Genomic DNA, 14,998 nt, shown 5'->3' with positions numbered 1-14,998 from the left:
ACAAATAGTAAAAAGTAGAGAGGGAAATCCACAGTTCCTTATGCATAGCCAGTAAAAATTGTAAAAAAGCTTCATTGTAATGTAGCTAAAGAAGTGTAATTCTACTATTATTATAGTATTGTATTTCCTTCATCATTCACCACAGTTCTTCATAGGTGACAGAAGAATTCTAGAGCAGAGAATCCAACAGGACCCAAATGACCACATTGGTGAAAATAATTAGCAGTTTGTATTTTAAAAAAGTAGCATTAGAAACACCATACAGGATTAGTAAAAGTTGTTAACATCTTGCCTTAGCTGATTTATTGGGATGTGCTTTCATTTTGTAATCAGCCTTTGAAAAGTCAATGTCAGCTGATGGGTTATTTTTTCCATGGTCCTTAAAAATAAGTACAATGTTTCATGGGAACTTTTTAAACTGCAGGGCACTTTTCTCAGACCAGTTTCCATGCACAAATCTTCCAGTAGCAGTTGAGAGGGTCTCCTCAAGAAGCTGAACAGTGGAATGAAAAGACTGCTAACATCTAGACAAGGTGCATAAGGCCAGAGGTGGCTGGTGAAGGATGTGCTTTCAGCTGTCAATAGTAAGGAAGAAATTTTATTTTTTTTAAATTAAAATATAAAAATTCAGCTGTCCAAAAGCCAGAGTTCATGTTGAAACCTCAGAGCAGAGCTCAGAAACCACTGTCAGAGATCAGAATTTCAGTGTGTGGCCAACAGCTGTGGACAGGCAGATATTTCACCATGTACTTCTGTTAAATCCAGTAACGTGAGCCTCTCGTGGGAGCTGAGCTCATGCTGCTGGGGCTGATGGAGTGGGACAGGGATTGTTCCAGGCTCACCATGGGTGCTGTGGCATTGCCTTGTCAGCTGTGGCAGCTGATCAAATGGCTTTTGACACATGGTGGGCAGGCTGCAGCAGCAGCATCCTGGTACAAGCCTTCTGTGGCTGATGGAATGGGAACAGCAATCATCTGTTGATGCTGAGATCGGATGGGATGTAACAGAGCAGGATGAGATACAAGAGCTCAAAAGAGGCAGAGGAGGGAGATAAGCTCAGGTGAAGAGCCCAAGTTATACCCAAGGGTTACAGAGCCAAGTGAGGCCAAAACACTCTCACCCCCAGGTGGCAGGCATAGAACAATGAGATTTCTTTTTTAAGTGAACTTTGTGTGATTATTAAAGAACTCCAGTTAGCAGCAGAATGCTCAGAAGGAGAAAAATAATGTATGAAAATATGCTACATAATAAGATTAAAACAAATATTTGCTGTAGCTTCTCCCTGATGATGACTGCTAAATTTCTTATATTGAAGGACTTAACTAGCATATCATGTTCTGACCACCCATGTTTTTAACTAACAGGTTCCAAGGCTATAAGATATATATATGTCCTGAGATTTCTGCCTGCTGCTTTGTTGTTGCACTGTGCTAGCAGTCATCTGTTCCCTGGTGGCCAAACAAATATGCACTGAACTGTGATAGTCCAGCTAATTTTGATGCAGTGTCAGCATTGATTAGATTTGTTCAGAGTGCTGCCTGCCCGAGCGTGTACAGCTTGGGTTGGGATTTGAGGTGCATTTGGACAGAGCATCAGACAGTTTTGATGTCGTTTATGGCCAAGGGGACAATATGGGGAGTGTCTCAGGGGTCACATTAAGGAACTGTCTGCGCTGGCATGCAAGCCTGTGAGAGATGACAGGGGAAAGATGGACTGAGGCCCCAACTCAATTGAGTGTGAGCAGCTTCTGGTAGTGGGTTTCTATTTGCTTGTTTTTCAAAATTTCGTAAGCCATGTTAGAATTTGGTTCTTTTATGTTTAAGAGTAGAACTGGATGCATTTAAATAGAACATAAAATTTCTGTAGAAGAAAATATTGTGAAGGCCTCGTTAATGTTACCTGTGTGGATTATACAAGTGCACTAATACTGGGACAGAAATGTTCTCAGGAAACATGCCTTTGGTACCTTGGCTTAAAATTTTCAGGTCTTGAAATTAAAGTCCATTGCCTCAAAGTTTGATTCTAGTGGCATAGATTCAGGAGAGGAAACCAGGTCTTTCCCACAAAGTAAGGCTGGCTGTGCAGGCATGCTCCATAAAAAAAAACTTGTAGAACATTGGGTAATCTCTCATGTTTGCCAATCCCTGCCCAAGCCATGCAGAGAGCACACAAGCTGGAACACAAGTTTGTTTTTCAGCTGGGCTGGTATTTGGGGTTGGATTTTATTTTTTTTCTTTTGCGCTCTGATAAACAAATGTGGCTTTTATCACTGATTTCAGCAATGTAGCTGAAGATGTACCTAGAAAGCAATGTCTCTGTGCTTTCCAGAAAGGGCTTTACATTTTAAAGTTCTTTTAGTCGCTCTCCAGAGAAATGAAAATATGCCCTTTGAAAGCTTTGCAACTAGCAGACATATATTAAAACTTAAATTATTTTTAGTCTCATTGTTTGCTACTGATTGCTATGTTATCATTTTAATATATCCTTAATTTAGAAAACATCTGAATTATTAATATCTATTGCTTTTACTGACTCATTAGGCTGGATATGTAAAAATCTGAGTATGCCTGCTTTAAGTATCTGTCTGATTTATTCTTGTATTGAGAACTTGATGAGGTTTTGATGGTTTTCTCTTTGGAGTTTTTTGCGGGAGGTCAATGTTTATTGCTGCCATCCCCAGCCATGCCTCATTAGATTGCTTACAAGAAGTTTAAGTACAGATATTAGGGGCCTGAAAGAAAGCATCTCATCAAAGCAGAGGCTGTGCTAAACATGAGATCTCAAGGATACAAATGAGTCCTGAAATCCAGTGCTTTGTTTCAACTGGCCAGAAGCCCAGAAGCAAATTGCTGGAATGGAACCAACTAGATATATACTTTATTGTAGGAAAAAAATTCTCAAGGTTTTCCCAAAAATTTAAAATGACAGTCTTCATGAACCCTTGCCTGGTCTGGGGCAGATGCCTGACTTTGCTCCTTGCCCTGTTATACACAGGCAGTTCCTGTTCTTCTTTGTGACTTTTGGATGGACTGATCGGAAGCCACACACATTGAAGTCCATTTGCTAAACCAGTTTTCATTTTGATTAAATGCATGCTGTAAATGTGTGTTTGAGTGCTCCTGGCTTTGGCATGTGAACTCACTGGAACAAGTGTGGAAGAGGACTGTCACCCAGAGGCTGATAAGGAAAGCAACTTCTCCACATGTGGGTGATCACGATTTGACTTGACTTTCTAAGGGCCAAATTAATCTGACCTTACTGCATGGTCTTGGAACACAGTACTGTCATCCAGAACAAGCAAAGTTGTTGTCTTGTTTTGTTTAAAGCTTTTTTAAAAGCCCAAAGTTATTAACAATATTTTCCAAAAATCTTTATTTTAAATATGCCATCTTTTGTAAAATGTCTGAGGATCACTAGTTCTGCTATAGTCTCTGCACAGCTTTGACCTTCTGTTTGTTGTTCAAGAGTTCCTAGTACAAGATACTTCATTAAGCACCAAATTTTGTTGTAATTTCAAACCAGATGGTGCTTCATACTGAAATTACCTGGATTATATGGACTATCAGTGAAATTATAAGGAACTTGGCAAGTACTATCTGCTAGCTAGCATGCTAGGATTTCTCCCATCTCAGCTAACATAGCTAACATTGTTTAGTATTTTTCTTTAAAATTTTCAGGTGTAATGGTATAGACAAGATTTTGAACAGCAAATCAAACTTCTATGTTGTGAATCCACAGAGTAGTTCAACACAGGGAGGCTGCTATGTTAATTTATTCCCTTGTTAGTGTACATTAATCCCCCATGTAAGCAAGCCCTTCCTTAAGCTCATTTCAGTGTAAATAATTTCCACAAGATGAGCTTGCACCCATGAGCAAAACCAGAGGGTGAATAAAGCTTTGGATAATCTTACATCCACCTAATGCCAATCATACAACCAATTCAGTCCATTTTCTATCCCTACCCTTTGAGGGGAACCTGCCCTTGCCCTCCTTTTTTAACAACAATTTTTTCTTCTGCATATAATTAATTTTGTCTTAGTTATTCATCTTAGCATCTGAAAACCAGAAACAGATGGCTTTAATTATTTAGCCATCGTTTTATCACTAAACATCAAATTACAAAAGCTTTCTTAGAATGACTTTCCTCATCTGTTTCATGTTTTCCATCTTTATTTTGGGAGAAATATGGGAGAAAGTTTATTTTTCTATCTGGTGCCTGCTTCCTTTGCTAGATAGTTGAGGGACAACTGTTAATTGTTTACTGTCCATTTGCCTGAAGATCTGTTAGCTACACTCCCAGGAAAGCCCTCCAAGCAGCCATGTAGGTGACAGTGTTTTGATGTTTTAGCACTTCATATGTAAGAGTAAGGCCACATCATAATTTATGTGAGTTGTCAGGTCCTCCAATAGCTCATAGAGTCAAAAGGCAAATTATTGTAGCATTAATTCAGAAGGAGTCAGAGTGAGGACAGTGTTGGCAAGTATGCCAGGAGCGGGCCCTGATGCAATTGCTGGTATCTTCATGGGCTGCTTGTTTACATTTGGATTTTGGACCTGAACAATCAGGTCATTCTGGATAGTGCCTTTGAAATGCTCACTCAGGACATGGATGTGTCTTCAGCAGGGTGCCCAGGATTCTGCCCCAGGACCAAAATATGGAGGGAGGCAAAGCAAGTCTGGGGAAAAATGAACCGGTGGACTCATTTCAAATAAGCACTTGAAAACTTGGTTCACCCATTAAATATTCAATATATTGAGTAAAATGGAATACCTTCCTTCATTATCATTATGTTAAATCACATCCTTAAAGAGAAGGAGCCACTCTACATTGCATGGCTGTGATGATACTGAGTACCCATAAATACAGTTGAGATAGGTGTGTTGAACCCAGGTCAGCTGTACATCACCATAGCAGTGTGAAACGGCTGAAGGGGAACTTCTCCCAAAGTATCTTTTAATTTTTTAAAGTTTTTTTCTATTGCATTCTCAAGAGGTCTAAATTTGGAGTTAATAAAATAGAAGTGATCAGGCTGAAGTATAAAGTCAAAGTATTGCACAGTATATCTTGGTGACACAAGATGGATACAAAATCTGTGCTTTACCAAGCCTAAAAGGCAGGACCTTCCCCACAATACAAACTAATCTTTTGCAGATTCATGGCAGCTGTCATTGACCATTTGACACATAATTTTGGTGCTAAGAGAGGCTAATATGGACGTAACACAGTAAAACACATCAGTGTCTATAGTGAGTGGAACCTGCTGTTTGTAGCTGCCATCCTGCTTACCAAGTTATCTGGAAAGATTTGTAATAATTATTCAAGTTTTCTTGGGTTAAAACACTCATAGTAATCTGGAATATTCTCCTATAATTTCATTTTATTCTTACCAGTTGTGGAAAACTAAAACTATAAAAAGAAATGCATAGAGTAGTAACAGCTTTTGAGAAGATGTGCAAAAACTAGCTTCTCCTCAAAGCTCATCACTAAGCCTGTACTTTCTTTTTTATATTTCTAGCTCTCATCTTTATATGGTAAAATACTTACATTGGCAAGTATTTATATTGTTAACTAAAACTGCTAAAAGGCCAGCTTCTCAGAGGTGATGCTGTAGGAAAAGAGAAAAAGCCTAAATTTAATTAATATCCTAAAACCTTGGTCATAGTGCTACTTGCCTCCAGCTGGATGTTATGCTGTGTGGAAGATGGGTCTGTCTTAGAAAAGCAGCAGTTGTTTACCATAGTAGATTTAAAATTCTCAACCTTAAGAGTATTTGAATCTTTAAATTTAAATTTTTCTTTTGTGAAAATATGCCAAATTGATGAAATACATTATGTGAGCAAAATGAGGTATATATTCTCCTTGGCTATTTGTACTAGTTTATTTAGAAATTTTGCACCAGTTTAATGAAATTATTTTTCATCCAAGTTGAGGTTTTCTGTTGAAATATATCTATGCACACACACACACACAGACATGCACATTTTCCCTCTCAGATTCAAAGGACAGTGTTATAAATGGCTCTCGGTCTTTGTCAGCTTGTCCCATTTCATTCAGCTTGGATGCCTGCCACATCCTGCTCTCTCAGGGTAGCACCAGCAGAAGGAATGAATAGCTGTCTTCCCATTCAGATCTGGAAGTTATCTGACTGCTATTAACATTGGAGCAGAAGTGGCCATGATATTTCATGGGCTCCCCTGGGGGCAAGATCCGAAGTTTGTGTAATCTAAACATCTCCCACTTTAACTTCTCACTGAGATGGAAGGCTCTGTGTAATCCCTGCTATTTATTGCTTTCCAGATTCCACTCTGTAAGCATCAATAGTTTATATTTCATCCAGTATTGCCAGCAAGCTGTAAGCTGAGTTAACAAATGTGTCGTGCGAGATATTTTTCAGCTTTTGACACAGCTCACCACCCGCAAATGAGTAAACGAGGCCAAAATGTTCAAGTCAGCTTCTCGTCAGCACAGAGATAAGGCGAGACACCTTTGGGTGTGAAATTCATAGTCCATTTCCCAAATGAATTTCTGCAACAGTGAATTCCCATATGTTGAAGTAAAACATAAATCATATGACAGGCAAGTACTACTTGCTCTGAATTACATTTATATAATAGCCCTCTATATAATAAACCTCCAGGTAGAATCAAATCCTTGGCATGCCTAATAAATAAGCTGGAAGGGAAGGAAAAAATGAAGCCTTTTCCTTTCTCCGCAGTTTAGCTTGCTTCATATGCATTGCCAGAAATGTGGCAAGTTGCAATTCAGTGCACACACCCTGCTAAGATTAATAGGTTTGAGAGAGAAGGAGAGGCATTACCATGCTTAACTTGCATGCCCAGGCAGCCCTGCTCTAAGAGCATGGTGCTGGCTCTGCCTGGTGCCACCAAACAGCCTGCTTTCTTTGCTGGGCCACCTCACTGTGCCCTGCCTGCTCTTACACAACCTTTCTCAAGGGTAAATCCTACACATGGTGGCATTTTTTATTGCTGCCTAAGCACTGGAAATAACAGTCATGGCCCCCAGTGCAACCAGCACCAGCAGATGCTCTCTTCCATTCCTTCCTACTTTTACAGTGATGTGATCTCTGTATGGTGAAGTGCCATATAGGCAGTCCTGTCAAGGAAAGAGTCTGTCAGATGACTGAGAAGGCTTGAAAGCATGTTCCTGCTTTGAAGCCATAGCTTTTGTGCTTTTTACTGCATCACTTCAGTCCAGGGAGCTTTGGTGCCAGCATTTCTGCCACCTGCTGCTGGTGCTCAGGGTGTGCAGTGCACTTCACCGTGCCCTCCCTATTGCCAAATGCAGCCTCCCCAAGGCATGCCCCAGTAGGGTGGCAGAGTTGGGAGGATAATGCCCTCAGCTAGGACTGTTGTACAGGGAAGGAGCTGTGCTGTGTGCACTTGACAGATGAGTGAGGAATATAAGGCAGAAAGGAGAAGCAGCAGTATGGGAGGTTAGGAGGTAGCAACAGGAAAGAAAGGGTGTACTCATCATTTTAAAAATGGCTGCTTAAATACTACAAGTGGTTATCATCACACAGTTATCATATTAACCTGTTCTGTCACCCAGCTCCTCTCTCACTGGCCAAAATCAGCCTTATCATACACTCTACACATTGCTGGGCTGTGCAGTGGAGAAAGGGGGTGAAGTGAAGCTGGTGCCCAGCTGTGGTAAGGTGTCACACCTTTGACTCAGATCTCCAGCTCTGATGGCAAGTGTGAGGCTTAGCTGCTTGTAACTTGGTAAATAAGAATCTCCTTGAGGCAATTCGGACTCTTCTCATTGCTAATGCTAATGTGAGCTGAGTGAATTAGCTGTAGGCTGCCCTGCTGCTGAATGTAGCCAGTGATAAATCTGAATTTGATTAAAAAAAAAAATACAGAGGGAGCCTATTCATGTCCTGAAGATACAGGGCAGTGAAAGAGATGTCAAGACTATTTAATAAGTGTTTTCTTGCACAGGCAGTGCTAGTGCTGCTATTTTACCTCTCATCTCCTTTCTTTTGCATGGAGAATTCCCAGGTTTTGTAGCACTGAGTTAGTGTAGAGTGAACCTGGGGAGACCAGGGGATTTAATGTTTGTAGGTGTGGGATTTGTTATCATTGCTCCTGAAAAAAACCAAACTGTGACAAGTTATTTCTTGCTGCCAGTCTGTGTTGTCAGCCAGCTCTGTGCCCCAGAGTGCAGCAGTTTCCCAGAACGAGTTTTATGCTCATGCTTCTTTGCCTTTTTCACATCATCATCATCACTTCCTTAGTTGTCTTTTCCAGTCTGCTTTCTCTGTTGCTCTTTTCTTAAGATAAATCTCTACTGTCAAAATTATGAAAGTTACCTGAGGGAAACTTGATTACAAGGGATGTGAAAAGAACTCAGAAGCGTGCATTTCATTTGCACGAGCTATGGAAGTGAATGCCAACAGCCTGAGCATGTTTTCCATGGATTAAGGGTCCCAAATGGGCTAACCTTTCCTTTTCCTCTGTTTTCCATTCAGGGTTTGACCATGAGTACCCAGCCACACACTGTGACCAAGGCAGAGATCCCTGGCCATGTTCTTTACACCGTAGGAACGTGTGTGCTCATTATTGGCTCCATTGGCATCATTGGAAACCTCCTAGTCCTCTACGCATTTTACAGGTACAAAAATTCCTTTTGTGGTTGATCTGAGTGGTCTTGAGTTTCACCTGTGCCCATGTGCAGATTTCTGCATTGATTTCCACTTGGGTCAAATCTAATGGCAACAAATAAGAGGGGAAAGAGAGGAGAAGGCAACCCTACACGGATGAAAACACATCCATGTGCATCATTGACAACCTCAGTGTAAATTCCTGATGGTTTAAAGAATCAAATCAAATGAGAAAAAAATTGTTCTCTAAACAATTTCCAATTGAAAGTTTAAAGAATGGTTTAATACTTCTAATGATAGAAATGACAGTCTTGCAGCTGTAGACTCCTTCACTTACCCTGTAGCATTTGCACAAGTACTTGTCAAACAGTGACACTCTTCTCAGGAGCACAGTGGTCCTGAAAGGACCAAGAAGGGAATCTGCTACATGAAATGAGCTCATGCCACCAGTGTATTTCCTGCTTCAGGCAGATCATATAATTTCTGACAGTTTGTGTGCTCTCTTGGCAGAGAAATATGCAGCCAAAGCTATTGCAGCTAGAGTATGCAAAAATCTCATGGAAAAGGGAAACATTTGCCCTCTGTCCCACAATGCGATGATGGATTTCAAAATCCTCTGCATTCACTGCTTGCTGTCATTATGCATGGTGATGCAGCAGGGCCTTACAATGCTAGAGACACCAGTGGGGTTATGAACCAAGCATTAATTTCCTATTCTTTAATGTTTAAGACAAATAAATTAGTTATTTTGAATAACCAGCTTCTAATGTGATTTAGAGAAAATTAATTCCCACAACTGTAGGTACCTTCATGACTTTTTAAAATGCAGCACAAGCTCTGTATTTTTCTTGAAATGTGTGTGGTTTATCTGGTGTAATAAAAGTATTAAATTGTCAAGGTAGGAATATCTGCATGGGCAGATTAGCACCTGGGAATGTATGAACTCTGCACTCTCTCTTACCTTGTTTTTGCAGACAGTTATGAGACCCAAGAATTTATTAGTATTGCAGCAGCACTGAGATGGCTTTCTCACTTTCTTTTTCAGTATTTATCAGCATGAGGAAAGAAATTAATGGTAGCTGCAAATATCGATATTGCAAAGCACATCAGAAAGGTCTCAGTTGTTTTCCTTGGATAAGCTTTGCTTGGAGACCTCTGCTTCCACACTCCTTGCTGTGGTGTTTAATGTTGCCTGTTCATCTGCAACTGATAGGTTTCATTCTCTCTTATGAGATGTATATAAGCAAAAGCACTTTCTCCAAATCTCTGTGTGCTCTGCTCGTGCTTGTAGCACTTTGCAAAAGGTCATTTAGCTAGTGGTGTGTCAACCACTTCAGGCCAACTGTGTCAACACACCACCTCAGATCAGCAGTTTTTAAAATGTCACCAGAAGCAGATCCTTTGGCTCTGTAACTTTCTTCAGATGTTCCTCATGCGCAGTCCAAGGCACAATCAATATCACAGCACTCCTAGGAAACTGCTCTTCTGAACAAATCCATATTTATCAAGACAGCTGAAACTCTCCTTAGCTTGAAAAGGAAACAATCTATTTTATGGCTCGTGGTCTTTTCAATCATTTGGAAATGACTACAGCTGTAGCTGCAGTAATTGACTGATGATTAGCAATTGATTTACTGCAAGTAACCATTGATTTCAACCTGGACAGTATTTGTTTTTGCTAGTAAGCAAAGTAACTTTATAACTTTCCACTTTGTCATTTTAAAACTATGTATTTCTCATGTTTTTAAGCAACAAGAAGCTGAGGACTCCCCAAAACTACTTTATAATGAATTTAGCTGTGAGCGACTTCCTGATGTCGGCTTCTCAGGCACCCATGTGCTTTGTCAACAGCTTGCACAGAGAATGGATACTTGGAGACATAGGTACTTTTCACACTGATTCATACCTCACCAGCTTTGTGCTGCCTGCACCCTGTTTCAGCCACAACAGCCTTGGCTTGTGCCAAGGCTGGAGCAGCACAAATCTCTTGATTCACAGCCCCAAACATGGTCAGTCAGTGTGATGTCACGTGTTTTGTATTACAGCTGTGATTCCTTTATCTTACATATTTTGGAAAGGAAGGAGTCAAGATCCACACGTAATCATGTCACCCTTTAGCTTGTAAGGGAGGTATTATGACTGAAAATAGGTTGAAAAGTTTTAATAAGTTGTAAGTATTATTTCTGATAGTTAATACTTTTATTTAGAAATGTATGTTGATATATATGCTTCTAGGAATCTCATATTTAATTAAGAGATTTAAATAACAGTCCTTAATTTGAGGACTCGGCAAATTCAAGCTCCTTTTATTCTGACTGAAAGAAAGAAAAGGTGATCTGTGCTGAAATTAAGGCTGAAATGTGGGTATAGCAAGAACCTCAGAAGGCTCAATGCTGGTTGCTGCTCTTCATCATTTATGGATGAAAACTTGCACCCACTGGTGGCTGTACAGTGGTGGAGCAAGCCCAGAGACCATGTACTGTTCAGCAGCACAGAAGGGACTCTGCCTTAGTTTGAAGATATTTTTAGTCTTGCTTACCCCCTTAGATAAAATCAGTGCAAATTACCATGCTGTCACAAATGAAGCATTTGATCTGGGTTGAGTAGGATTTGGTCCTTGGTTGCAAGTTACTTGTATAGACTGTAGAATTCTGCTATAAGGTTGGATCTGGTGTTTTTGCTGCCTGTCACTCCTGGTGGGGTCTTGTTTATAACCACATGGGCCAATGCAAGATTTTAAAAAATGGATGATCTTTCCACAGGTTGCTCCATTAAATTCAGTGTAACTTTTTCCATCTGGTAGTGTAGTGCCTGAATGCAGTGGGGGTTAAGAGGCTTGTTTCATGTAAAAAATGTCAGTTCTTTTAAAAAGTACTGCCATTAAATATGGGAATTGGAACTATGTTTTACAGTTGATCTCTCAGTCATCAAATTCAAACCATTTCTGCATTTTTATGCCACATAAACCAAAGTAATTTCTTGAACCACTCATCCATCATTAACAGACAGATGTCTGCTGCAGCATGTTAAGATCGATATATTGGGCAACAGTCCAGGAAAATATAACTTTAATTAGATTGGATTTTCTTTGAGGCAGTTTTCCATTGACAAAACATTCCCAGCTGCAGCCTGCAGTGAAGTAGGACTTGTTTAAATACATATATTTGTATTTTATGTATATTTATGCTTTTCTAATAAACACTAACTATGAAAATGTGAAGCTGAGAAAAATGCTTCTATTGAGAGAGAAGACCTGAGCAGGGAAAAAACAGGGAGATTTATTACGATGAGTTCTGAGAGAAAGCATGGCTCTTTTCAAGAAAGCCCCTGACATTGCCATTTCCTTCTCCAGGCTGTAACCTGTATGCTTTCTGCGGGGCTCTCTTTGGGATAACCTCGATGATGACTCTGCTGGCCATCTCTGTGGACCGCTACCTGGTGATCACAAAGCCCCTGCAGTCCATCCAGTGGACTTCCAAGAGACGCACCGTGCAGATCATCGCCCTGGTGTGGCTCTACTCGCTGGGATGGAGCGTGGCTCCGCTCCTCGGCTGGAGTATGTTGTCTGCTCTCTCTCTCTCCAGGCATTCCTTGTGTGCTCTTTTTAGTCTTGCTCGGGGTGTAAAAAAATGAGTTCGCTCATCAGTCATCATGAGGATGCCCTGCCACCACCCGATGGTTTCTTGTTGTAGCACACATCTGCACCTACTGCACTGCACGAACCTCTGCCCCCCTACACCCAGGGTGTATTAAAGCAGAACAACCTATTATTGCTTTGGAGTATTAGGTGTGTACCTTCCTTAGAGTTCTGTAGTCAGGACCTCCTCTCCATGTGGGCACTCACTTCTCAGACCTCATATATGATGTGTACTTTGGCTGGCACTTGAAGGCCACAGATAAACCCACAGACAGGGTTTATTTCAATCACTTAGTGGTTGGATCAGCACCTGCTCTAACTTTGGGCGTGTGTGTGAATAATGTGTTCCATGTATTCCATAGGTTCCTATGTGCCTGAGGGCTTGATGATATCCTGCACATGGGACTATGTAACCTACTCCCCTGCAAACAGAAGCTACACGATGATTTTATGCTGCTGTGTGTTTTTTATTCCCCTGGTAATAATATTCCACTGCTATTTATCGATGTTCCTGGCCATAAGGCGTACTGGCAGGTAAGTAATCTAGCTGAAAGAAGTACATATCCCTTTTTGTGTAACAAGAGATTTTCTCAGTTTCTTTAGCTGCAGAAAAATCTGAATTAAAAATTAGTCTGAATTGGAATTGACAGCTGTAACAGGAGAACTATTTTTTGCCAATTTAAAACTGGAATGGATGTATGAATTTCAGAGACAAACAAGTCTCTGGTGGTTCTAATTTTATTCCACTGTAGTAATTAATAGTATGTCAAACACTTGGATTGAGTTATTTGCATTTCAGATTTGCACTACAAGAAACAATGTCCTTGTGTATTCCAGCAGTTTTCAGCCTCAAGGGATAATAAAAAACATGTAGCAATGGGAGAATCATCTGTCTTTGAGCAGCTCTGTAAACAAAACAGTCCTCATATTTTTTGACAGTTTTATTTAAGGCAAGCATCCCAAAAACCATTGTGCTTCACTCAAGCATCACAACTACATGCACAATATTTGGCTATGCTTACTAATATATTTTTCCCCAAAAAAATTTTGGCCTGTATTTGAAATGAAAAATCAGCAGGGTGTTAGATCTGTAAACTAACATCATTCTTTTGGTTATTTTTGTGCTAATGAGCACATGGCTTATCTTTGGTCCAATCCAACACCAGCTGGTGCTGTGAGTCCTTCCTGCTGCTCAACTGTGTCATGAGTTCTGATGGCTTTTCTCTGCTCGTGTGTGCAGGCACTTGCTGAAATCATTTGGCTTCATAAGCCTAAATTCCACTTTTATAAAATAAAAACATTTATATATGCCTAAAATGAAGTTCTTTCTGACCTCTAGTTTTGGCCCTTGTCTTGGTTTTTATTGTGCTTTGTGTATGAATACTTGATAGCAAGCAAAGGAATGCATCCTTAAAATAATGGTGCTTTGTACACCCACGGAGCACAGTGGACATAAGGTTTTTCTATGCCTTTTGCAAGGCCAGGCTGGATGGAGCTTTGAGCACCCTGGTCTAGCTGGAGGTGTCCCTGGTCATGGCAGGCATTGGGACTAGATGGTCTTTATGCTCCTTTCCAACCCAGGCCATTCTGTGTTTCTTTGATTCTGTTCTATATTTACAGTGTGCCAGCAGGGACTTTGGTACCCTTCTGGCTGGTAATCAATGTCTTCAGCCTGAAATATATCTCCATTTAACAACACTAATATGTAAAATTTGTTATTTCTATGCTAAAGAGTATAAAATGCCTACCTATAGAAAACATTTAAAATAAAATGTGGGGTGTTCGGTGTGAGAAGAGAATTTGATTTTTCATTACAAAAATATTAGGACTGCCTGTTGTACCTCCCACTGAAAATACTCTTGAATAAATAAATCTGCTGGTAAGTAAAAATGTCCTTGTAAGTGTTTGGGACAGGTTTCTCAAAGCTGTCAGGGTATTCCAGCATGTGTTACCTCATGAATTGGAATTTCTGCAAGCTGTTCCTCTCTCAAAAAGGAAAAGACATAAGACTTGATTTTGCTATCCAGCTGTGCCTTTTCTCGCTCCACCTCTAAAAGCAACACTGGGCAAGAGATACCAGTTTCTGTATCTTTGCAACCTGAAACCCTCCTTGTGTTTGGGATAAGGACACAGTAGTCCTATCCCAGGGATTCTGGCTCAGTCTTACAGGCAAACACAACACTTGAAACCACATTAATTACCTTCTAGGGTTTTTAAATATCAGAGGAGAAAAGAATAGTTAGAGAGGTGAAATAAGAAATTTTCTTCATTTTGCATGTTGCTGAGAACGTATTAGAGATATTACTTTTTTCATTGTCCTGCTGAAATATCTGTATTTTTCCCCCCTTACAGAGATGTTGAAAAGCTGGGATCCTGCAGCCGGAAATCCTACCTCTCTCAGTCCATGAAGAATGAGTGGAAGCTGGCAAAAATTGCTTTTGTGGTCATCATTGTGTTTGTCTTGTCCTGGTCTCCATATGCTTGTGTCACCTTAATTGCCTGGGCAGGGTAAGTGGAAGAGCAATCCAAGCAGCAGGGGTTAAGCAAATAAGATTAGTACTGTCATCCACATGAGGCAAATCTTCTTTTTGAATGGGTCTTAAATAATTACTATGTTAGAGGTGATATTTATTCACCATATATCGTTGTGAATAAAGCAGAAAAGGGATTATTTGTCTATGCATTTTGTAACTATTATGACTTTTTAGTCTTAATATTTGGTACACAATGTTTTCTC

At 40.2% G+C, this 14,998-nt stretch overlaps 1 protein-coding gene across 6 annotated transcripts in view; it reads left to right on the top strand.

The window, feature by feature from the left end:
- The window catches only part of LOC135446782 (melanopsin-like), a 71,052-nt gene that overhangs the window by 40,355 nt on the left and 15,699 nt on the right, over positions 1 to 14,998 (top strand). For all 6 annotated transcript variants that reach the window (XR_010439883.1, XM_064711060.1, XM_064711062.1 and 3 more), the window contains 5 exons: positions 8,493 to 8,635; positions 10,374 to 10,507; positions 11,977 to 12,180; positions 12,624 to 12,795; positions 14,614 to 14,769. Coding sequence is in view for 5 of the 6 variants with exons in the window: in XM_064711060.1 (XP_064567130.1) it covers positions 8,493 to 8,635; positions 10,374 to 10,507; positions 11,977 to 12,180; positions 12,624 to 12,795; positions 14,614 to 14,769 (809 nt within the window). In the remaining variant the exon portion in view is untranslated. The remainder of the gene's footprint in view (positions 1 to 8,492; positions 8,636 to 10,373; positions 10,508 to 11,976; positions 12,181 to 12,623; positions 12,796 to 14,613; positions 14,770 to 14,998) is intronic.

This window comes from Zonotrichia leucophrys, chromosome 4 (genome assembly GCF_028769735.1).
Source record: "Zonotrichia leucophrys gambelii isolate GWCS_2022_RI chromosome 4, RI_Zleu_2.0, whole genome shotgun sequence".
In the NCBI taxonomy this organism is placed as follows: domain Eukaryota; kingdom Metazoa; phylum Chordata; class Aves; order Passeriformes; family Passerellidae; genus Zonotrichia; species Zonotrichia leucophrys.
Note: the sequence above shows the minus strand (reverse complement) of the source record. Positions and strands in the feature narration are given on the sequence as shown.